Here is a 25,186-nt window from a genome sequence, read left to right on the forward strand (position 1 = left end):
ATTCTTGGACCAGGAGCTCCAATTCCTCCATTTTGTTACCTAGGCTTCTCGCATTGGTGAACAAACATCCTAATTTTTGCTGTTTGGCTTCTCTCACCTTTGTTACCCAATTTGGTAGGGACACAGTACCACCAGTATGATCTATTGGTCTAGTATCCATCCCCCCCCCTCTTCCTTACATCCATACCCCTCCCTCTGGCTATATCCGTTCTTATCCTGTTGTCCTCTATCTCAATGTTTAAATTTGGCATGGAGAGTGCCTGGACATCTCCCAACCATCTCCCCCCAATTCCTAGTTTAAAGCTCTTTTGATCAGATGAGCCAGCCTCCCTCCTAGAAGTCTATTTCCTTCCCTATTCAGGTGGAGCCCATCCCGTGAGAACAGTTCTCTGTTCCCGAAAGCCTCCCAGTGCCCATACATCCCAAAGCCCTCCTTAGAGCACCAGTCCCTGAGCCAACTATTTATCATCACAATCCTGTCACCCCTTTGTCGCCCTTCCCTAGGGACAGGTAGAATCCCACTGAAGATCACCTGAGCCTCAATTTCCTTGAGCGTCTTACCCAGCCTGGCATAGTCTCCCTTGATTCTCTCCAGCGAGAATCTAGCCGTGTCATTCGTTCCTACATGAAGGATGATCAATGGGTTCTTACCTGCTCCTTTTAGGATCCTTTTCAACCTCAGGTCCACATCCCGTATTTTAGCGCCCGGTAGACAGCACACCCTTCTGTTCTCCGGATCGGCCCTGGTCACAGGCCTGTCCAACCTTCTCAGTATGGAATCCCCAACCATGTAGACCTGCCTTTGCCTGGTGACAGTGCGGTCTGCTAACCTATCCCCCGTTCCCCCTGGTTGCAAGCTCCTTCCATTCCTATCCTCCCTTGTAGTCCCCTTTAAGCCATCCTGCATCCTCCCGGGGCCCAAAGTTGGTGCTGCCTCCATCGACTCCTCCCCTCTTTCTATCGGACTAGCCACTATTCTCTTCTTCCTTGGTCTCCCACCGTCAGCTACCACCTGCTGTACCCCTTCCTCAGGCCTGGTCTACACTGCGCGTTTAAACCTGTTTAAGGAGGGTAAAACCTATTTAACGCCACACCCATCCACACTAAGATCGCTTTTAACGGCTCTTTAAATCGGTTTCTGTACTCCTCCCCGACGAGAGGAGTAGCGCTAATATCGGGATTAACATATCGGAATAGAGTTAGTGTGGCCACAAATCGACGGTATTGGCCTCCGGGCGGTATCCCATAGTGCACCACTGTGACCGCTCTGGACAGCATTCTGAACTCTGATGCACTGGCCAGATAAACAGGAAAAGCCCCGCGAACTTTTGAAATTCATTTCCTGCTTCCCCAGCGTGGAGAGCTCATCAGCACAGGTGACCACGCACAGCTCATCTGCACAGGTAACAATGCAGTCTCCTGAGAATCGTAAAAGAGCCCCAGCATGGACTGCATGGGAGGTACTGGATCTGATCGCTATATGGGGAGAGGATTCAGTGCTAACAGAACTGCGTTCAAAAAGATGAAATGAAAAAGTATTTGAAAGAATTGCAAGGTCTATGATGGATAAAGGCCACACCAGGGACTCAGTGCAGTGCAGAGTGAAAGTTAAGGAGCTCAGACAAGCCTACCAGAAAACCAAAGAAGCAAACGGAAGGTCTGGGGCAGGGCCAAAAACATGCCGCTTCTACCCTGAGCTGCAGGCAATTCTAGGGGGGTCCCCCACCACTACCCCACCCCTGTCCGTGGATTCCGAGGTGGGGGTTGTAATCTCTGCCATGGCTGAGGATTATGCGGACGGGGAAGATGAAGATGAAGAAGAGGACGATGAGGTAGCAGAGAGCACACAGCACTCCGTGAGCCCCAACAGCCAGGAGCTTTTTCTCACCCTGACGGAATTACCCTCACAAGCCACTACCCCAGACAATGAAGCCATGGAAGGGACCTCTGGTGAGTGTACCTTTGCAAATATCAAACATTGTTTTTTAAGCAAGCGTTTTTTAATGATTGATTTGCCCTGAGGACTTGGGATGCATTCGCAGACAGTATAGTTACTTAGAAAAGTTTGTTCACATGTCTGGGGATTGAGCGGAAATCCTCCAGGGACATCTCGATGAAGCGCTCCTGGAGGTACTCCAGAAGCCTTTGCAGAAGATTTCTGGCTAAGGCAGCCTTGTTCCGTCCACCATGGTAGGACACTTTACCACGCCATGCATGTAGCAAGTAATCAGGTATCATTGCATGGCAAAGCATAGCTGCGTATGGTCCCGGTGATTGCTGGCATTCAAGAAGCATCCGTTCTTTATCTCGCTGTGTTATCCTCAGCAAAGTGATATCGTTCAGGGTAACCTGGTTGAAAATCAGGAATTTAAGTAAGGGGGATGGCCATTTTCCTACTGGGTTCGTGGACTGCAGCAGCTTAAAAAAAATCCTTTCCTGCACTTAGCCAAGAGGGGGGAGGGGAGGAGTGAAATGCCGATGATCTTTTTCGTGTTTGGTCAGCAGGGATCTTCCCCAAGCTACCAGCCATGCAGTGGGGGCGGGGGAAGGGTGTTGATTAGCAGGGAGCTAGCGTGGTATTAGCCATGCGTTGGGGGGAGGGGTAAATCACTGCAGAAGCCGAAAGACAGTGGCTTACCATGGCCGCATGCAAGCTGAATTCTGATGCCCGGACCTCTGTCTGTGAGATCTGTAACCCCAGAGCTGCAGGCACTCAGTATTAAGATGAAAAATACGACCTTGTAGGGAAATCACATGTGCTATATAAGGTGAATAGTGCTGTTCACTGTGAAAGAGTATAACCATTGTTCTGTAAAATGTATCTTTTTAAATACTTCTCTCCCTCATGCAGCTGCAAATTTTTCAAGCCTCCCTACTCCATCCCAAAGGCTAGCCCAGATAAGGCGGAGGAAAAAGAAGACGCGAGATGAAATGTTCTCGGATATTATGGAAGTTACATGCAAGGAAAGAGCTCATCTGAATGAGTGGAAGGACGTGGTATCAAATTACAGGAAAGATGCCAGTGAACGTGAGGACAGGAGAGACACCCGAGATGAGAGGTGGCGGCAGGAAGACCGGCAGGAAAATCAGCGGTGGCGGGATGCAACTCTGGGGCTGCTGCGTGATCAAACTGACATGCTCCGGCGTCTGGTGGAGCTTCAGGAATGGCAGCAGGATCACAGAGTGCAGCTGCAGCCCCTGTATAACCACCCTCAACCCTCACCATGTGCCACATCCTCCTCACCCAGATGTGTAAGAACGTGTGGGGGGAGGCTCCGTGCACCCGCCCACTCCACCCCCATGGACAGCCCAACCAGAAGGCTGTCATTAATGTGAAATTTTTTTACTGGCCTTCTCCATCCCTCCTATCCTCCTCCCAAACCATACCCTTACTTCTCTCCCTCTTTTTATAATGAATTAATAAAGAATTCATGATTTTTAAACTATAGTGACTTTATTTGCATAAGTAAGCTGTACTCGAAGGGGGAGGGAGAGTTGCTTACAGGGAATGAGTCAATCAAGGGGGGTGGGTGTTCATCAACAAACACAGCAGTCACACTGTACCCTGGCCATTGATGAAGCTCGTTTTCAAAGCTTCTCTGATGCACACCGCTTCCTGGTGTGCTCTTCTAATCTCCCTGGTGTCTGGCTGCGCGTAATCAGCGGCCAGGTGATTTGCCTCAGCCTCCCACCCCGCCATAAAGGTCTCCCCATTACTCTCACAGAGATTGTGGAGAACACAGCAAGCAGCAATAACATAGGGGACATTGGTTTGGCTGAGGTCTGAGCGAGTCAGTAATGTGCGCCAGCGCGCCTTTAAACGGCCAAATGCATATTCCACCACCATTCTGCACTTGCTCAGCCTGTAATTGAACAGATCCTGACCACTGTCCAGGCTGCCTGTGTATGGCTTCATGAGCCATGGCATCAAGGGGTAGGCTGGGTCCCCCAGGATAACGACAGGCATTTCAACATCCCCAACTGTTATTTTCTGGTCTGGGAAGTAATTCCCTTGCTGCAGCCATTTAAACAGAGTAGTGCTTCTGAATACACGAGTGTCATGAACCCTCCCTGGCCATCCCACGTGGATGTTGGTGATATGTCCCTTGTGATCCACCAGTGCTTGCAGCACCATTGAAAAGTACCCCTTGCGGTTTACGTACTGGGTGCCCTGGCGCTGCGGTGCCAAGATAGGGATATGGGTTCCATCTATCGCCCCCCCACAGTTAGGGAATCCCAGTGCAGCAAAGCCATCCACTATGGCCTGCACGTTTCCCAGAGACACAACCTTTCGTAGCAGCAGCTTAGTGATTGCTTTGGCTACTTGCATCACAGCAGCCCCCACAGTAGATTTTCCAACTCCAAATTGATTCCCGACTGACCAGTAGCTGTCTGGCATCGCCACTCGCTTCTCTACTGTAAGGGCTGCTCTCACCTTGGTATTCTGGCGTTTCAGGGCAGGGGCAAGCAAGTCACAAAGTTCCATGAAAGTGCCCTTACGCATGCGAAAGTTTTGCAGCCACTGGGAATCGTCCCACACCTGCAACACAATGCGGTCCCACCAGTCAGTGCTTGTTTCCCGGGCCGAAAATCGGCGTTCAATGGATAGAATCTGCCCCATTACCATCAGGATCTCCAAAGCACAGGGGCCCACGGTTTGAGAGAATTCTGTGTCTACGTCCTCATCACTGTCATCGCTGTGCTGCCGTATCCGCCTCCTCCTCGCCTCGGTTTGAAGGTCCTGGTTCACCATATACTGCACGAGAGTGCGCAAGGTGTTTAAAACATGCACGATTGCAGTATTGAGCTGAGCAGGGTCCATGCTTGCTGTGTTATGGCGTCTGCGCAGTTCACAAAGCAAAAAAGGTGCGAAACGGTTGTCTGCTGCTTTCAGGGAGGGAGGGGTGAGGCTGTACCCAGAACCACCCGTGACAATGATTTTTGCCCCATCAGGAACTGGGATCTCAACCTGGAAATTCCAAGTGGCGGGGAAGGCTGTGGGAACTATGGGATAGCTATGGGATAGCTACCCACCGTGCAACGCTCCAGAAATCGACGCTAGCCTCGGACCGTGGACGCACACCACCGATTTAATGTGTTTAGTGTGGCCGCGCGCACTCGATTTTATACAATTGTCATAAATAAACAGATGAGGGTTAAGGTCTCTTTTACCTGTAAAAGGTTAACAAGCTCAGTAACCCGATGAACACCTGACCAGAGGACCAATAAAGGGACAAGATATTTTCAAATCTCTGTGGAGGGAAGTCGTTGTCTGTTTTCTTTGTTTGGGTATTAGTCTCTTTTTGGATTTAAGAGAGGCCAGTCCTATCCTTCAAGTTCTCCAAGTTTCCTGAAATAGCCTCTTCTATTCAATATAGTGAGTATTAGTTAAAAAGGCGGATTAGTCTTCTGAGTTGCTTTCTGTATTTGCAATTGTGTGTTTGCTGGAAAAATTCTTTATTTCTGTTTGCTGTTACTTTGATTATTCTGAGGAGGAGGGAGGGGAAGTCTCTCCAGTTTTATAAGTTAAACCCTGTGATTTTTCCATCCTGGTATTACAGAGATAGTGTACTTTCTTTCTTTCTTTCAATAAAATCTTTTCTTTTTAGAACTTGATTGATTTCTTCCCTTGTTTGGATTTTCAGGGGAAGGGGAGAGGGAAAAGTGAATCCCTCTTTGGTTGATTCAAGGAGTTTGAATCAAGGTATCTCTCTCATGGACAAGGGGAGGGGGAGTAAGGGGTGGGAAGTGAATCCCTCTTTGGTCTGATTCCAGGAATTTGAATCCAGGTATCTTTCCTAAGTACTAGGAGAGGGGAGGAGTGAAATGGTTTGTTTCCCTTTGTGTTGAGATTCAAGTTTGAATCTGTGTTCCCCAGCGACAGTTTTGGGGGAACAGAGAGTGTGTCAGACACTTAAAAACTGACTGGTGGCAGCGAAAACCAGATCTAAACTAGGATTTTAGTTTAGAGGAGTCCATGCAGGTCCCCATCTTGTGAACCCTAAAGTTCCAATTGGGGAATAAACCTATGACAATCTGTTTTGCTAAACCGGTTTATATAAAATCGGAATAATCCCGTAGTGTAGATGTACCCTCATTCTCCAAACCTTCAAACCTGTTCCTTAGCTCTATTTCTCCTTCACTGGCCCTCCTTTTCCCCTGCCTGCTTCTCACGGTCACATGCTTCCACTGCCCATGTTCCCCACCCAGCATTCCCCCCTCACAGGCCTTAGCCCCTGCTTCCCCCTGTACCCCTGAGCATTTCCCTTCAGCCACAGCTTGCCTTTGCTCCATCAGCTGCTCAAACCCCCTTCTAAACTCTACCAGGGTTTCTACCTGCATCTCTAGACCTCGGATCTTTTCTTCAAGCAGCTCTATTAGGCGGCACTTCATGCATACATACCTCTGTTCCGGCGCCCCCACTAGGACCATGTACATACCTCAGCTGCCACATGCAATCATCCTCATTGCATCCTCTGCTACTAGTCTCATGGCTGCTGTTGTCTCTGCCTCTATCAGCCTTCTCACCTGGGGAAAACAGCACATGCAGGATCGCGCCTCCTGCCCCTTCCAACTTCCCCTTAGTGACCCCCCAGGTTCACCAAGTGCAGAGGTCTTTTAGTTCTTCTGTTGGGGCTTGTGGGCTCCTGTCTGCAGAAAACACTGATTGTATCGGTCCTGTGAAAGATACTCTATTACTATGTAAAACTTACAAACAAGTTAATTGACTTTGTCCTTGAAGTAAACACTATGCTAGCCTTAAGCTGTAATTGATATAATGTAAACAAACAGACTCCCATCCTCTGTGATTACAGGGCCGTGAATCTCAGAGGAATTAAAACACACCCCAAAAGTGGTGGAGACAGTAAATTAAAATATGGTTAAGATATGGAATGTATGTTGATAAATGTTTGATGTACGTGAATGGTTAGGGAGGTGCCAGCCTGGAAAGGATCCATCGGCCGAAGAATGTGTCAAGTGGATCAGCAGACAACCCCCAGAGGGTAAACTGGGATCCACCCCAAACACCTGGAAGGAATGTGCCACTTTAGACAATGTGGAGCCACCAGGAATGTGCCATCTGCTAATTGAGCCAAAAACAGCAGGATGAAACGGTTCCCATAGACTAACATAGAAATTAATTCCTATAAAAATGGACTCTAAAAACTGAGGACTTTGAGTCTATGGTTCTGCTGCCAGCCTCCAGGAGCATCAGGTGCATCTGACACAGAGTCGGCTCCATCCTCATGACCAAGATACCTGGCCAGTAACTTGGCATGAGCAACTTCTAGGCTGGTAACTATAACACCTATGCAGAACCTGAATGAATGATCATGTGAATATATATATATATATATATATATATATATATATATATATATATATATATATATATATATATATATATATATATATATATATATATATATATATATATATATATATGTGTGTGTGTGTGTGTGTGTGTGTGGGTGTATAAGGAATAAGTAGTGATAAGAATAGGTAGTTAAACAACGTTGTTTGCTTTTATCTTTAGCTTTATTATTATATTTACAATAAATGTGTCATCTTTGCCTTATCCCTCTTAATAAGATCCTGCTGGTTTTTATTATATTGGTATAACAAGCCCAGCCCACCACTCAACCGCACACTCCCAATCACAGTCCCTCCAAATTCCTCCCTGCCAATTTACAATACTCCGTCTCCTCCACCAGGGCCAATTCTTAATGTCTTTTGTAGTCAAGAATCCCTGGATCTTGGCAGTTTTGGCAGAGTGAGTGTTCCTTCTTCTTTCCTGGTATAGTTGTGGTGCAGGATCATGCAGGGGAGAGGTTACTAGCATGTCACCCTGTAGTGATTCGGTATCTTTAACAGATGCTGGCTAGATGATGGTTCTGTTAGTGGACAAGGGAGAGGTTACTAGCACTTCACCTTGACTTTGTTTCCCACTGTCCAGGAGGGAAAGAGGTATCAGAAAGAGAGAGAGGTTGATCAGTAGTCAGAGCTGCATCAACCTGAGGCAGTGGGGCCTTTTTGCAGTGAGATTCGTGGGTCCAGGCAGTCAGGCCTTGACACTTCACAGCGGTGTTGGTAGTCAGCAAAACTTGATAAGGGCCTTTCCAGCACGAGGTTAGAACGGTCTTTCGTTGATGGACCCCTGGGTCCAATGAAAGGCAGGGCTGCTCAGGAGTCTTAGGTAGTGCCTCTTTCACCTGTGAATAAAGAGACCTAACACATTTCATTAATGCCTGCCAGTTAAGCATTGTATCATCCATCAAATGAATGTCCATTTGGGCAAGGGCCAGAGGAGGCGCTGCTGGAAGTCGCATCGGCCACCCTGTCAGTATTTCATGAGGGCTAATTCCAGTCTTTCGGCTGGGGGTTTCCCCCATGCTAATTAATGCTAACGGAAGGGCATCTGGCCAATTTAAGTTTGTTTCCACACAGATCTTGGCAAGTTTATTTTTCAAAATCCTATTCTGACATGCTGTTGACCCGGCAGACTGTAGATGATAGGGACAGTGGAGACTGTCTTGGATCTGCAAGGCTGCACATAACTCTTTTACAATCTATCAAGTAAAATGAACTCCACTATCACTGTTGATACCAGCAGGTATGCCAAATCATGGTACAAGATCCCTAAGCAAAATTTTCACAACAGTCTTGGCGTCTGCCCTCCTACAAGGGAAGGCTTCAACCCAGCTTTGAAAAAACATCAGCTAATACTAACACATACTCATAATTACAGCATTTGGACATTTGAATAAAATCAATCTGAATATTTGAAAAGGGTCCCCAAGGAGGAAGATGCACTGCCTTTCTAACTCTGACTGCTTTTCCAACATTATATTGCTGGCAGACTGCACACTGTTGACAGTAAGCTTCAGTTACAGAATAAAATTTTGGTGCATACTAGTCTTGTTTAACTGCATACTCTTTGCTGCTTTTACAGAACCAGACTAACATGGCTAGCCCTCTAATACTTAATCTATTAGAGTTCTTTGAAGGGGTCAACAAACATGTGGACAAGGGGGATCCGGTGGACATAGTGTACTTAGATTTCAAGAAAGCCTTTGACAAGGTCCCTCACCAAAGGCTCTTATGTAAATTAAGTTGTCATGGAATAAGAGGGAAGGCCCTTTCATGGATTGAGAACTGGTTAAAAGACAGGGAACAAAGGGTAGGAATTAATGTTAAATTCTCAGAATGGAGAGGGGTAACTAGTGGAGTTCCCCAAGGGTCAGTCCTAGGACCAATCCTATTGAACTTATTCATAAATGATGTGGAGAAAGCGGTAAACAGTGAGGTGGCAAAGTTTGCAGATGATACTAAACTGCTGAAGATAATTAAGACCAAAGCAGACTGTGAAGAACTTTGAAATTATCTCACAAAACTAAGTGATTGGGCAACAAAATGGCAAATGAAATTTAATGTGGCTAAATGTAAAGTAATGCACATTGGAAAAAAATAACCCCAATTATACATACAATATAATGGGGGCTAATTTAGCTACTACTAATCAGGAAAGAGATCTTGGAGTCATCGTGGATAGTTCTCTGAAGCCATCCACACAGTGTGCAGCAGCAGTCAAAAAAGCAAACAGGATGTTAGGAATCATTTAAAAAAGGATAGAGAATAAGATGGAAAATATATTATTGCCCTTATATAAATCCATGGTACGTCCACATCTTGAATACTGCATGAGATCACTACAAACAAGCTTCAAGAAATCCGTCATTGAGATGAGTGGGTTTCATAATGGGATTGACATGACGGCCGTTCCCAGAGCCTGCAATATACTGGAAGGAAGGGGTCCTCATTGTTATTTCCTTACCCAAGTAGTAAATGGTCAAACTCACACTCAGAAAGTGTGTTCCACTGATGGCAATTTTACCTGTACTGAAGTAATCCCGATAACCAGTAACTTAACCTGCACCGTACTGCAGTATTCCCCTTCCGATGCTGTCATAAACAGATAGTTAAGGGTTAAGGTCTGTTTTACCTGTAAAGGGTTAACATGTAGTACCTGGTGACCACCTGACCAGAGGACCAATCAGAGATAAGATTTTTTCAAATCTCTGTAGAGGGAAGCCTTTGTCTGTGTGAGAACTCTTTTTGGATCTAAGAGGACAGTCTTGTCTCCAAGTTCTCCTGGAGTAGTTTCTACTAATTAATAGTGAGTATTAATTAGAAAGGCGAATTAGTCTTATGATTTGATTTCTATATTTGCAATTGTGTGTTTGCTAAAGGAAATGCTTTATTCCTGTTTGCTGATATTGCTTTTACTGAGAAAAGGGGGAGAGGGGATTCTCTCCAGAGATTGATAAGGTTATACCCTATGAGTGTCCAGCTTGGGCTCATAGAGATTCTGTATTTTCTTTTTGTTCTCTTAATAAATTATTTTCTTTTCTTTGGACTTGGTTAATTCCTTCTTCTGTGGAAATTCAGGGGAAGGTGAGGGGGGAAGAGACAGTTCCTCCTGGGTTTGATTCAAGCAGTTTGAATCAGGTATCTCTCTCCTAGGAAAAGGGAGGGGGGAGGAAGCAGGGGGAATGGTTTGTTTCTCCTGGGTGTAAGAACTCCATGGATTTGGGGCTCTTGGAATCCCCTAGGATTTTGGGGAAGGACTGTGTCTCAATTCACATTTCCTAATTGAGTGGTGGCAGCTTACTAGATCTAAACTAGGATTTTAGTTTAGAGGGAAACCAAGTCAGGTCCCCACATTGGAGCCCAACAGTTCCAAGTGGGGGTGAGACCTTTGACATGGTGGCATGCGGGTCCTCACCTTGAAACCCCCCAGTTTCAAGTGAGGGTAGACCCATGACAGATGCCCTTAATGGTGAAGCTTCTCGGAGTTATATGAGAATTGTTAACCAACAAATGTTGTATGACACTGTACCAAAGAGAGAGGTGCTAGGATATCAGTGGACAATAGTTAATGTCACACTAGGGATTGTAACATTCACACTGCCATTATCCAGTTTTCAGGTCACCTCTGTATACCCTAATTGCTCCAAGAGGGCTGCCATTTGGTTAGCAGAGCAAAGGGCATGGATTGTCTCAAGAAGGAAAAGAGATTTGAGTGCCAATAGTGCAGCAGCAATTTGGACTCTTTACAAGGGCCAACAGCATGAGGAAAAACTAGGGCAGCTGGAGAAAGTCATGGGACTTATTACTGGAGTACAGCTAGCCCACGTACAGGCTGGAATCAGTGAATTGCATGTTATCTCCACCCTCAGCTCTATAACCCAGGAATTGCTAACAAGGATGGTACTTAACATCATTGAAGCAGGGAAGATATTGCAGCGGGATTTGGCCCGCTAAGAGATTCAGGATTTCCTGAATGACCAGCTGATGGCCATTCAGAGTGATCTTGAGCATCAGACTTGGCCCTCTGCCCTTACAAATGCCTCGGGGATGCCATCTGAATTGTCGCCTTGGAGAAATACTTGGAAGGTTTCACGGTAGAAATGCAGACACTTGCAGTGCTGCTTCAAAGCATACAGGCTGGTTGGAGGGGTGTGGGCTCCCACATACCGAATCCTGACGGGTCTGTGGGGAGGATGCATGTGAGATTGGGTAATTCACCGTGTTGTTTGGGAAATTAAACCACCTGGTGAGCCAAGCCGATTTATACTCAGTGCTCCTGGAATAACACCCGATATTTGGATAGGGATCAGAAGCCAATGGACACTCTGGTCTCTAGAACTCCCGCAGCTTCAGTGTGTACAAAAATTGAAAAAAGGAGAGGTTGTCATGGTTCATGACAGCGTTTATAGCGAAGATATGGGACTATGAACTACCCCGGCAGGGCACCCGATCTTTCAGGCTAATGATAGATAGAACTCTAATACATTAGTAAAACACGATTTCCATTTACAGGAACCATGTTGACTTTTGCCAAACAATTTATGTTCATCTATGTGTCTGACAATTTTATTCTTTACTATTGTTTCAATTAATTTGCCTGGTACTGATGTTAAACTTACCTATCTGTAATTGCTTGGATCACCTCTAGAGCCTTTTTAAAATATTGGTGTCACATTAGCTATCTTCCAGTCACTGGGTACAGAAGCTGATTTAAAGGGTAGGTTACAAACTATAGTTGGTAGCTCCGCAAGTGGCCCCTCCCTGAATGTTTGTTTAAATCACTTGGTGGTGGCAACAACACCGACCAAGGTCAAAGAAAGGAATTTGCACCTTGGGGAAGTTTTTAACCTAATATGGTGGAATATAAGCTCATGGGGTCTTTCATATGGGTCCCGACATCTGTACCCCAGTTCAGAGTGGGGAGGGAACTCTGACAGTACCCTACATCAGCATCAGCTCCTGGCAACATGGAGAACATGTTGGACTAGATGACCTCCTGAGGTCCCTTCCAACCCTGAGATTCTATGATTCTAACACCCTAGAGCCTCTGGTGTTCATAGTAGAAAGATGGTTGGCTTCATTCTGAGGGCTGAGGAGGATCCTCGTGGGCAGGAGGATCCCCAGCTGGCCTTGCAACAATCACTGACCAACCTGAAAAGTTTGTCACGGAAGTTGCTGGCCCGCTGGGTAGACCAAGATGTCCTCCCTCTCAGTTCCCCTCCACTCCTCCAAAACAGACCTTGCAGCTGAGAAGAGGAGATAGAAGTCTCCCCAATGCTGTAGAACAGCGGTCCCCAAACGTTTTTGGCACCAGGGACCGGTTTTGTAGAAAATTTTTTTTTCGTGGACCTGTGGGATGGTTTTGGGACGATTCAAGCGCATTACATTTATTTTTGTACTTTTATTTCTATTATTATTGTAATATATAATGAAATAATTATACAACTGACCATAATGCAGAATTAGTGGGAGCCCTGAGCTTGTTTTCCTGCAACTAGACAGTCCCATCTGGGGGTGATGGGAGACAGTGACACCCAAAGTGTGTTGCTTATGTCCAGTCTACTCCGTAATCTCGTTTTGGTTGCTGTCACTGCAGAAAACCCTGCTTCACAAAGATAGGATGATGAAAATGGAAGTAAGCTTTTCAGTGCTTTTGTGGAAATCTCAGGATATTCCGCCTTGACTTTAATCTAGAACGTATGGAGATTTGAAGTCGCCTCAAACATACTTTTAAGGCCACCATCATTTGTGATCTCAAGCAGTTGATCCTCTTCTAGCACGGATAAAGTCGATTCACCTGGCTTATTCACAAATGGGTCGCGGATCCATTCCTTTTCAGTTCGGGGGTCTTTTGTGGTTGGGAAGTAATGCTCAAACTCTTTTGAAAGCTGAGATAGGTGATCATGCACCAGCTGGGAAAAAGAAGGCCCTGGCTCAGTCTCTTTCAAAATCTCTGCTAATGTTTGAAACATGTCAAAAATCCCAGTGTTCACTCGTCGCCCCCATAATTCTAGTTTGGCTTTGAATGCAGCCACTTTATCTGACGACTTGAACACAGTTGTCATTCTCCCCTGAAGTGACAGATTGAGTTCGTTGAGCAGGTTGAATATGTCACACAAGTAAGCAAGTTTTATGACCCATTCTGTGTCACTGAAATGTGCTGCCCGTGGTGACTGTTTTTCTAAAAGAAATATCTGGAGCGGCTCTCGTAACTCAAGTATCAGAGGGGTAGCCGTGTTAGTCTGGTTCTGTAGAAGCAGCAAAGAATCCTGTGGCACCTTATAGACTAACAGACATTTTGCAGCATGAGCTTTCACCCACGAAAGCTCATGCTGCAAAACGTCTGTTAGTCTGTAAGGTGCCACAGGATTCTTTGCTGCTTCTCGTAACTCAAAAACTCTGGCCAGTGATCTACCTTTAGAAAGCCATCTCACTTCTGTGTATAAGGGAAGACGTGTGTGCTCTGCGTCCATCTCCTCACAGAGCTGCGCGAACAGACATGAGTTAAGGGCATGTACTTTAATGTGGTTGATAATTTTAATCACATCCTGCAAAACTTTGTGAAGTTCAGATGACATTTTTCGGCTAGCTAGCATTTCTCTATGGATGAAACAGTGCGTAGACTCACATTCAGAAGGGACCTCCTTGACCCGAGTAGTGAAACCAGAAAGCCATCCAATCATGGCAGTTGCTCCGTCCGTGCATATAGAGACACAAAATGACCAATTCAGTTTTCCTGACATGTAATCATTCAAAGACTTGAATAGTTCTGCAGCTGTGGTGTTGGTTGGCAACAAAAGTGCACATAACATATCCTCATGCACATCCTCCTGAAAAATATATCACACAAAAACAAGCATTGTTGCCTTGTTGTCAACATCGGTAGACTCATCAACCTGGATTGCGTACCACGGTGACTCATTCACCCTCTCTAACAATTGTGCCTCAATATCCTCTGCTATTTCATCAATTCGTCTAATTATGGTGTTAGCCAAAAGAGGAACACGTGCCACCTATTGAACTACAGCCTCTCCTAAAAGTTCACAACAAATGTCCTTAGCAGCAGGCAGGATCAACTCTTCACCAATAGTAAAGGGCTTCTTAGCTTTAGCAATGCGGTTAGCCACTAAGAATGATGCTTTCAGTGCAGACACATTTGATGAAGTGGTGGCCTTCAGTAATTGATTCTGTTCTTTGTGTTCACGTTTTTTTCTTTTGAAAAACTGCAAAGGCTTGACTTTTAATGCAGGGTGCTTGGTCTCCATGTGGCGAAGCAGTTTTGAAGGTTTCATGGCTTCGTTGGATAGCCGGTCGCCACATATTATACAAAGCGGGCGTGGAGAATGTGAGTCACCTGTTGCAATGAACCCGTAATTTAAGTAGGACTCTTGGTAATTTCTTTTAAATGCAGCTTTCTTTTTGTTGGCCGTCTTAGAGTCTTCTGCTGTCTCATCATTGGGTCTTTCCCCCTTTTCAAAGAAGCTTTGCAGCGATGTTTGTTTTTTACTCATTTTGGCCAGGGTTAGCTTGTGGGCTTACCAAAACTGTGCAGGAAAGAGGCACGGATGGAAGTGGTAAATAAAATAATGGGTGGGCCACGTGTGGACTAATATAAGTGTCGGATTCTGACTTAAAGCCTGCCACCAGATGCAGCTGTACCATTGAAGTACATCAACTCACTTGCCACTATAAAGCCTGCCACCAGATGCAGCTTAATTGTCACTTGCCACTCACTGATAGGGTTCTGATATTAGTCTGCAAGCGATTGATTTATTATGGTCTCTGTGCAGTGAAACCTCTGCTAATGTAATCTGTTTTTGCAGCCGCTCCCCAGCGCTAGCATCATGGCCTCAGCTCCACCTCAGATCATCAGGCATTAGATTCTCATAAGGAGTGCAAAACTCCCTCCATCGCATGCGCAGTTTACAGTAGGGTTCGCGCTCCTATGAGAATCTAACATCTGACAGAAGGCGGAGCTTAGGCAGTAATGCGAGCGACGGGGAGCGGCTCTAAACACAGCTAAACACTAGCTCACTCACCGCTCATGTACTAGCCGCTTATGTCCTGCTGTGCGCTCAGTTCGTGGCCCGGTTCCTAACAGGCCATGGACCGGTACCGGTCCGCGGCCTGGGGGTTGGGGACCCCTGCTGTAGAAGGAATTTCACCTTACCCGTGAAATCGCAGGTGTCCACCAAAAATGGTCATGCTCGTCCAGCAGCACAGTGGGGGATGGTGTCGTGGACTTATGATGATTTTCTGGCTGGGCCCCTGTTATGACCCTGCTCCCATGGATATGGGCAAAGAGAGAGCAGATCACCAGTTTGGCGACTGTAGCAGTGGTGCCGCAGAAAGGGAAAGGGAGCTGGAGGGAAGAGAGCAGCCCCTAAAGGATCAGGGAGGGGACACAAAAAAACCTCCCCCTGAGGTTCGTCCAAGGACAGGGAAAAAGGAAGCAACCCCTGGATGGCAGCAGTTTGGAAGATGGAGAGGACAAAAATGAGTAGCATTTCTCTCCACATTCCCCCAACAGCTCCTGCCTCCGCTTTGTGGCTGTGGCTGGGGCAGCCTGAACTGAGGGGCTCTTCTGCTGCTGCAGCCAGGGCCCTTCCCTTCCCCCGGTGACTTCTACTATGGCTGGAAGCTTGAACTCCTGCCAGACGAAGCTGAGGCAGTCTGGGCTCAGGACTGCTCCCTTCTGCCCAGCTTCTCCACATGAATCACAGGCTGATTGCCATGTTCTGTTCATTCCCTCTGACACACCTGGCACTGAGCCCTGTCAGAAGACAGACTACTGGGCTACATGGACCATTGGTTTTACCCAGTATGGCAATTCTGATCTTCTTCTTTAGAGCTCAGGTGTATCTGCCTCCTGCTGTAACAAATGATTCCCCACTCCCTTTCTAGAGCTGCGGCAGATCACAGGAGTCTCTCTCTGCACAGAATTAGTACCAAAGTAAGAATAAACATTAAAATGTTCACACTAAACAATGCCCCTTAAATGACCTGCCACAAGATGTGAGAACACATTGATTTTAGAGATAACTGGGTCGCAGCTGACAAGGGGATGGGAAGACAGGAGCAAGTGACAGGGGCAGAGCCTTGGGAAGAAGACACACAGCGGGGTCGAGGCTTGACAGAAGAGATGGGTCAAGATCATAATTCCACGGATGCAGCTACCAGCAATTAGAAAGGCGGCAACCCAGTGTAGTGTGCATAGACTGACTCCCCAGTTCATCACATTGACACAGCACAGTAAGGACAGGGAAGGGTTTAATGTCTCTCTGTCCACGAAGTGATTCAGGGAGGAGTCATCACACCATGGACCAACCAGCTTAATTTATGAGCCAGAGCACAAGGAGAAAACATTTAGGCTCCCTTATGAGTAAGGAGCTGGAGCAGCTTGCCCCGGATCTGCTTGGTCCTCACCCCATAAATGATGGGGTGTATCATGGGGGGCACCAGCTGGTACACACTGGTAATAAGAATGAGGAAATGTAGTGGCACATTGTGGCCAAACCGCTGAATGAGAGAAGAGAATAAATCTGGGATGTACAAAGCTGAGATGGCACAAAGATGAGAGATGCAGGTCCCAAAAGTTTTGAGCCGGGCATCCTTTGTGGGGAGGCGGAAGATGGCCCGGAGGATCAGAGTATAGGACACGGCAATAAAAAACACATCCATTCCGATTGCAGAGAAAAGATCAAACAGCCCATAGTAACTATTGATGCGTATATCAGCACAGGCCAGCTTCACCACGGCTATATGCCCACAATAGAAGTGGGGGATGATGTTCGTTCTGCAATATGGGTAACGCCTCACCAGGAAGGGATAGGGTAATGCGAGTATGCCACTGCGCAGCACCACGGCCAGGCCTATTTTGGCCACAGCAGAGTTTGTCAGGGTTGTTGAATATCTCAGAGGATTGCAGATGGCCACGTAGCGATCAAAAGCCATGGCCACGAGGATTCCAGACTCCATCCCTGAGAAGCAGTTAACGAAGTACATCTGGGTGAAGCAGGCACTGAAACTGATCTCCCTGGAATTGAACCAGAAAATGCTCAGCATTTTGGGTATGGTAGATGTGGACAGGACCAGGTCAGTGACGGCCAGCATGCAGAGGAAATAGAACATGGGCCCGTGGAGGCTTGTCTCCGTCTTCACAATGAACAGGATGGTGAAGTTCCCCAACACGGCTATGGCGTACATAGCACAGAAGGGAATGGAGATCCAGATATGGGCTGCCTCTAGGCCAGGAATGCCAAGTAGGATGAAGGTGGAGGGGTTGGTGAAGTCGGTTGTGTTCGAATCTGACATGGCTTAGGGCAGAAAATGTTCAACTCTGAGGCATAAGGGTGTCTTCTGCATTTACTGTATGCTCCCCTGACTTTCTATGTGCTCCCAGGACGTCGGGTGATGGTCGCAGTAGAAGTGCCTGAATGGAGACACAACGTTAATATGAGACTGTGCATGCAATAGTGGAAGCTGTTTTCATGGGATAAGAAGATTGATCTCTCTTGACACACTGAAAAATTTACATTTTCATTATTCAGAGAGAATAACTGTGAACAATGACCCTACTAAATCCAATTCCATATTTCATTGTGCTCCCTGAATTAATAATTCCTACACTTTTTTGCAGGGGGAAGCTTAAGAGGCACCAGCAGGAAACACAAGTGTGGATAGTGCTTATCCATCATTGTTCCTTTATGCAATGAGAGCCAGGATAGGGAGTCCCCCATTCATTCACTTGCTCGACATCCGAGAGGGGGAATTCGCAGTAGTGGACAAAACAAAAAAATGTTCAGATAATTAAGATATAGGATGGAGCATAACATTTTCGGGAATGTGCTCAGTTTCGGTCACCCAGTCTCCATTAAGGATAGAAACGTCTGGGACTCTTTATTTTTCACAAGGGACAAAGATGAGGACATATGATATAGGAGAGGAAAATAAAAAATATGACACTGAGTTACATTCAAATGGACAGTTCCCAACCAATACTATCTATAGACACTTAGAACTCCAAGAGGACTAATTCCCTAAAGCTGGCGAAAATTGTCATCAAAACTGACTGGGAGGAAAAATTTAGTCAGAAAAAATATGAAAGAATATTGGTATTTCTTTGATTACAGCTCATTAGATAGTGGAAAACTCATGATTCCACAGTCAACAAACTGAACAACTTTGGGTAAAAAAATCAGTTTCATGGTAAAGTGAAGGCAGCAATTGCGGGAGGGAAACAATATGTAACAAAGAGGAAAAAGGGAAAATAGCTGGCCAAGAATAGAAATCAGAAGTTAAGAAAATTGATAAAGAAAGTTAAGACATCTGGGAAAACTCCATGTGTGGCAGTGCTATGAATCACATAAAGGAGGTAATTAATTATATTAAAAATAAAAAAATAAATCCTAGAAAGGATTAATGTCAATTCCTGTGTTATATATAAATGATTAAAAATAAAGGGAAAGGGTTTTATATATATATAATATTTGGCAAGGTTAAGAAACAATGGAAAAGCTGGTATGGGATTAGTTAAAAAAAAAAGTCTAGAAATGTAAGTAATGCCAATCACCAATTTAAACAGATTTTTTCAAATAAACCTGATTTCATCCTTTTATGAAAGCATACATTGGCTGACCAAGGGAACAGTGCTGATGCAATGAACCTTGATTTCTCAGAGGCATTTGATTTAGCAGTGGAAAACATTGAGTTGGTGAGTTGGAGCAGGGGAAGGATTTTACCTCTGCACATGGGATTGGTAAAGTAAACTGCATCCAGTTCTGGGGTCCACATTTGAAAGAAGAAGTTGAAAACTTGGAGACGGTGCAGAAAAGAGCCACAAAAATGACTGGAGTATAGAGAAAAAGGTGGATCATTAGACTTGAAAGTGTATATCTCTTTAACTTATCAAAAAGATTGTCAAGTGGAGACTTTCATGGGGAGAAAATCATGGATAATAATTGTTGCGTTGCAGTGCCTCTCAGGCGGGCACGGACAGAGCCCAGCAATGAATGTGATTGGAAGCAAAGTGATTTATTTCTTTCCAGCATGCTCTTATATACAATTATTGCAGGCAATCAAGCAATTGCTAATTGGTTAATAAGATACACACAGGCACAGCTGTAACTTCATAGGGTAATTGTCATCCTGTACAACTTTCTAATTTATTATCCTGTTTACTGCCTACTGGCAGAACCAGCCAAGGCCGCACTACACAGTTCACAGCCTAATTAGCCCGTCCTGGAAGCCTAAACATCTCAGCTTCTCACATACCCATCTGCCAAGTTAACATAACATTCCACAAATAATGGACTCTATAATCTAGCAGACAAAGGCTGAACAAGACCAAAGGGCTGGAAGCTGAAGCCAGGCAAATTCCAGCTCGAAATTAGGGCCAAATATTTAGCAGTGAGGGTGTTTAACCACTGTTTGTTTCGGTTTCCACCAAGATGGTTGGTGGTGTTTGGACACCTGAAATAGAGAATGCCAGTGAAAATGGGGTAGATTCATCTACTAAAATAAGGAAAGAACAAGGTAAAAGTTACTTGGACAAATTAGATGTCTTTAAGTCACCAGGGGCTGACAAAATGCAACCTAGAATACTCTGAGGGAACTAACTGAGGAGATATCTGAGCCATTAGCTGTTATCTTTGAGAAGTCATGGGAGACAGGGGAGATTCCAGAAGACTGGAAAAGAGCACAGATAGTGTCTATCAATAAAGAGTGAAATAAGGGAAGCCCAGGCAATTACTGACCAGTCAGCTTCACTTTTGTACCAGGTAAGATAATGGAGCAAATAATCATGCAATCAATTTGCAAACATCTAGAGATAATAAAGTGATAAGTGATAGTCAGCAGGGATTCAACAAGCCCTGTGGATGTAGGGAAGCAGTAGCTGTGGCATATATAGACCATAGTACAGCTTTCAATACAGTCTCGCATGATCATCTCATTTCTGAACTAGCGAAATACAACCTAGATGGAGCTACTATAAGGTGTGAGCATAACTAGTTGAAAAAATGTTCCCAGAGGGTAGTTATCAATGGCTCACAGTCAGGCTCAAAGGGCATAACAAGTGGGGTTCCGCAGGGATCAGTTCTGGGTCCAGTTCTTTTCAATGTCTTCAGCAATGATTCAGATCATGGCATAGAGTGTAAACTTGTTAAATTTGCAGATGATAGTAAGTTGAGAGGGGTTGCAAGTCTTTAGAGAATCAGATAAACATTCAAACTGATCTGGAAAAACTGGAGAATAGGATGATTAATGGTCTTGAAAACACAACCTATGAGGAAAGACTGGAAGATCCAGGTTTGTTTAGTCTAAATAAGAGAAGACTGAGGCGATAAATGATAACAGTTTTAAAGTTTGTTACAAGGAGGGAGAAAAAGTGTTCTCCTTAACCTGTGAAGAGAAGACAAGAAGCAATGGACTTAAATTGCAGAAAGGGTGGTTTAGATTGGAGATTAGGAAAAATGTTTCAAAAAAGGCAAATACTATGTTGTGTTATATTGGCAGTAGTATAACATGCAAGTCATAGTACATGATAGTATTCCTCTACTACGTGTGAGATAGGGGTCAGTTGGAGAAATGTGTCAAATTTTGCTCACCAAGGTATAGAAAGGATGTAGAGAATCTGGAAAGGTTTCATAGACAAGTAACCAATGTTATGCAAGGGATGGAATGCAAGCTGTATGAGCAAACGTAAGAAACCAGGATGTTTACTTGGAAAAGAGGAGAATACTGGGGGACAGGATAGTGGTCTTCAAATACTTGAAAGGCTGCCATAAAAACGTGGAGGAAAGTGTTTCTGTTTTATCACAGAGGGGCAGGACAAGAGCCAATGGGTTAAAATTCCAGCCTAGCAGATTTAAATTAAATTTCAGAAAAATCTTCTTAACTTTAACTACAGGAGGCCAATGGAACAGACTCCCAGAGAAGTCATGGAAGCGCCTTCTGTGGAGGTTTTCCAAAGTCGTGTGAATAGCCATCAGTCTTAGGTGACTAAGACAAAACAAATCCTGCATCTTGTCAGGGCATAGACTAGCTGTCCTTTGCGTTCCGGTATAACTCTATGGCTCTATCATTCTATGATGTAAAATCCTAGTGTAGACCCGGCCTTAGTCACACACACGTCTTTTGGCTCAATTCAGATGTAACTGAGTGATATTTAATGGGTCTGTGTTTTACAGGGGATCAGACTGGATGATCAAATAGTCCCTTCTGACCTTAAACCCTATGGATCTATTGATAAAGAAAGTAGATCAGGCATTTATATTTAATGTGTTTCATAACATGAACAAGGGAACATTTACTTAAATTGAAAGTCTGAACATATAACATTGAGAAAAGGTAATTGCTACCATAATTCCTATTTGGCCTGTAGAACTCCTTGCTACCACCATTATTGGCGCAACGAGCATAGAAGAATGGGATTCACAAATGGATTGGCAATTATAGGTGCTGCTGGTGGCATCACCTGTGGTTAAGTCTGTCTGACACCTTCATTAGAAGACCTCATTTCCAGTTGCTTATAAGTTTGCCAAATTTTTGGTGTTTTGGACTGAACTTTCTTCTGCTGGGTGTCTGCATGGAGCAGAATTGTTTTATTAGAAAGTTTCAGGCCTAACAATTCAGCTGAGTTCTTGAATGAAGCTAGGAGAAAGTATGTGTTACCCATGTTGAAAAATTCTCATTTTTGTTCTAGTGAGGAGCCCTAGCACCTCCAAGCTTTGAAGCAGATAAGAGTCAGGTAACAGCCCCTGTCCCTCTGCCCCATTAACAGGCAGAGCCCTAAAATAGAAGAGATATACCAATCTCCTAAAAATGGAAAGGACCTCAAAAGGTCATCATGTCCAGCCCCCTGCCTTCACTAGCAGGACCAATTTTTGCCCCAGATTCCTAAGTGACCTCCTCAAGGATTGGACTCACCACCCTAGGTTTAGCAAGCCAATGCTCAAACCACTGAGCTATCCCTGTGCATTAATGCACAGTTGGCTCCTGACATCTGTACTCAGCTCTTGCTCCAAGGGGAGTTTTGCCTCTCTTGGGCCTGTGGAAAGCAAGGGCTGTAGTCTCAGAATCTGACCTTGTATTGCACATCTACTAACACTTTACTTCCTGAAGGATTCGCTGTGCCACTGAAATGCACCACGTTGGGGCTGGAGTCCATCAGGCAGGATGAGCAGTGATGCACAGAAATCAGTGACATTTTGGCCAGTGATGCTTTAGCAAACTCATCACTTATGGCAAGGGCCCTAGGATGTTTCATGGTTGTGCAGAGTGAATAAGACCACAGACTTACTCTCTATCCCACCACATCCACATTTCACAGGGTTTGCAGATCAGGTGAGCTTCTCAGCAAGAGATGGGTACCTGTGAATTCTGAGATGGAAGTGTCCTCCTTAGGAATCACCCTCAGGTATCGATGACCCACACCTCTCTTAAACCAGCATCTGCAGCAGCATCCCACGCAGAGAGCCGACAAACGATGTGAACAGTTCCTAATATAGCTCTGTGTAATCCCAGTGGGATTCCCTCAGTCTCTAGAGGAGAAGGGAGGATCTGAGTAAACAGGCTGTAGACAAGCAACTCTCCACTTCCATGCTAATTATCCATCTTTAGGAGTAAACAGCAATTAAGGAACCTTCCCAAAGGGAGATGAGAAAATCTGGGTTTTGCAATGAGTCAGAGAGGAATTGGCTGCTCTGTACGTTTGTGTGTCTGTATTTAAAAATTATGGTTGATAAGAAAGAAAATTAGGGAAAATGCCTAATTCTCAGGATAGATGGGTAGATAGTAGACAGAGAGATCCGAAGTAAGTTGACTAAGAGGAGACACAAGCACTTAGAGCAAACACATGAGGCTGTCGCTAAGGGATCGGAGATCAATACTTCTCATCAGTAACTATCATTATACTATGTAGCGGCTTTCATTGATGTATCTTCAAAACACCTAGCAAAGAACCATTCCCATTTCACCGATCTGTAAACTGAGGCACGGGGAGACATGACTTTTCCAAAGTCACACAGACACTGCCTGACAGAATCTAAGTGTCCTGACTTCTCTTCCATACCCACGGTCTCTCTGTCAGTAAGTGACCGCAATACAACAGGGAAATGGACTCCCAGTCTTGCAGGGCCTGTTCACTGGGGCAGAGGAAGGAATTCCCTGAGGACCACTGAGCCCTCTGACATGCCAATCTGGGCCCCCTCTCACACTGTGAAGCTGTGACAAGCTGCAATCCTCTCAGGTATTGCACTTACACAGCCACACACAGTCAAGGACACACCCAGCTGCAGTTACATGAATGATTTCACTAGCCATCCATGAACTAACAATAGAGAGGCTCCAACCAGTTCCCCAGCCTAGGACCCAAGAGTTGTACCGTCTTGCCCTGGCCAAAAGCCTGACTGGTGTCAGTTTATTTCCCAGTCTGCCCCTCCCTCAGTGTGGAGAGGACAATACATCAGCCTGAGCAGATTTCCCTTTTATGTTTCAAACAACATCCTCTATTAAGGAAAACAATATAAACCAGATTTATTAATCACAGAAAGGTCAATTGTTGAAGTGATTATAAGTAATAGTGTAAAGAACAAAGTTGAAATCTGGGAAATAAACAACATCACAATCTAAGTTCTGTACACTAGACAGGCTTTGAATCAAGCCGTGTGTCACACTGATGGTACAAGCAATCCACCAATCTTCCATGCACAGGCTAGAAATCCCTTCAGCCTGGGACCACAGCCCCAGTTCAGTCCCAGGTTCTAATGTCTTTCGTGTTGAGTTGTGTGGGGAGTGAGGCCAAGTGACGATGTCGCTTCCATATTTTATAGCTTCTGCCAGGTAGAGGGAGCTTCATTATTCCAAGCAAAAGCCCCCAGCACAGTCAGTGGAAAACTAAAAACACAAGATGGAGTCCAGAGTACAGGAGCTGTCACATACCCAGGCATCCTTTCAGAACGTTAGGTACAAAAATGATAGTGTATACAAATACATCAGATATTTTAAATACTTTATAAAAAATCACATCATAATCATATCACTATGGTAAATATGGGGCTGCCAGGGTGTTGCTTTGGGGCACAGCATGTCACACTTCCCCCCTTAGTTCACTGCAGGAGTGTTAGTCCCTGGCTGATGCAGAAGCAGTGTGCTCAAGGCTCTCTTTACTTTTTGACCATACAACTCGCAAACATTGTCGTGTTATCCACAGGTGTTCTTCCAAACTTGTATGTACCTGTCAACACTTTGTAGATGAGCCTAGTGATATCAGAACTTGTCTAGGATACTTTCTGTGTAGCATTGTCAGAAAATTGTGCTTTTCCAACTAGTTGTAACTCAGTACATGGATCCTCAACGCCATGAGGTGTTGTGCCTCAGTTTCCCCCTCCCGACAGCAGACCAGGTATATTTCATTTCCCTCCTGTGACAAGCTTCGAGCCTGTGAACAGGTGTTCTCTGGGAAGCAATAGCCATGTACAGTGTCTTCTTGATTACTTCTAGTATGGCCAAAAGCTTACCCCCAAAATCATGTCTGCTTCACCTTTTCATAGGTTTACCATCAGGACTAAATTTTTTTGTCATAAGATTTATCATTAGTAACTAACTTTAGATTGTGATATTTACCAATAACATCAAATCTTTTATTTCAGTTAGGCGTTCCCAGGTATATTCCTTCCTAACCCTAACCCAGGAAGTAATTCCCTCGGGACCACGGAGCCCTCTGGCAAACCAATCTGGGCCCCCTCTCACACTGCAAGGCTGTGACAAGCTGCAATCCTCTCATGTCTTGCACTTACACAGCTATACACAGACA

General features: G+C 45.1%; 1 protein-coding gene across 1 annotated transcript; it reads right to left on the minus strand.

Moving 5' to 3' along the window:
* Window positions 1–16,737: 16,737 nt before the first annotated feature.
* LOC123363150 (olfactory receptor 52E4-like) lies at window positions 16,738–17,685 on the minus strand. Its single transcript, XM_045004026.1, has one exon. It carries the CDS (start codon window positions 17,683–17,685, stop codon window positions 16,738–16,740), a length of 948 nt encoding a protein of 315 aa, XP_044859961.1.
* Between the last annotated feature and the right edge of the window lie 7,501 nt (window positions 17,686–25,186).

The sequence above is a fragment of the Mauremys mutica genome, chromosome 1 (genome assembly GCF_020497125.1).
Source record: "Mauremys mutica isolate MM-2020 ecotype Southern chromosome 1, ASM2049712v1, whole genome shotgun sequence".
Classification (NCBI taxonomy): domain Eukaryota; kingdom Metazoa; phylum Chordata; order Testudines; family Geoemydidae; genus Mauremys; species Mauremys mutica.

Excerpts from the sequence above, each read along its gene's own strand:
- LOC123363150 (XM_045004026.1), bottom strand. The coding sequence starts at position 17,685 with ATGTCAGATTCGAACACAACCGACTTCACCAACCCCTCCACCTTCATC.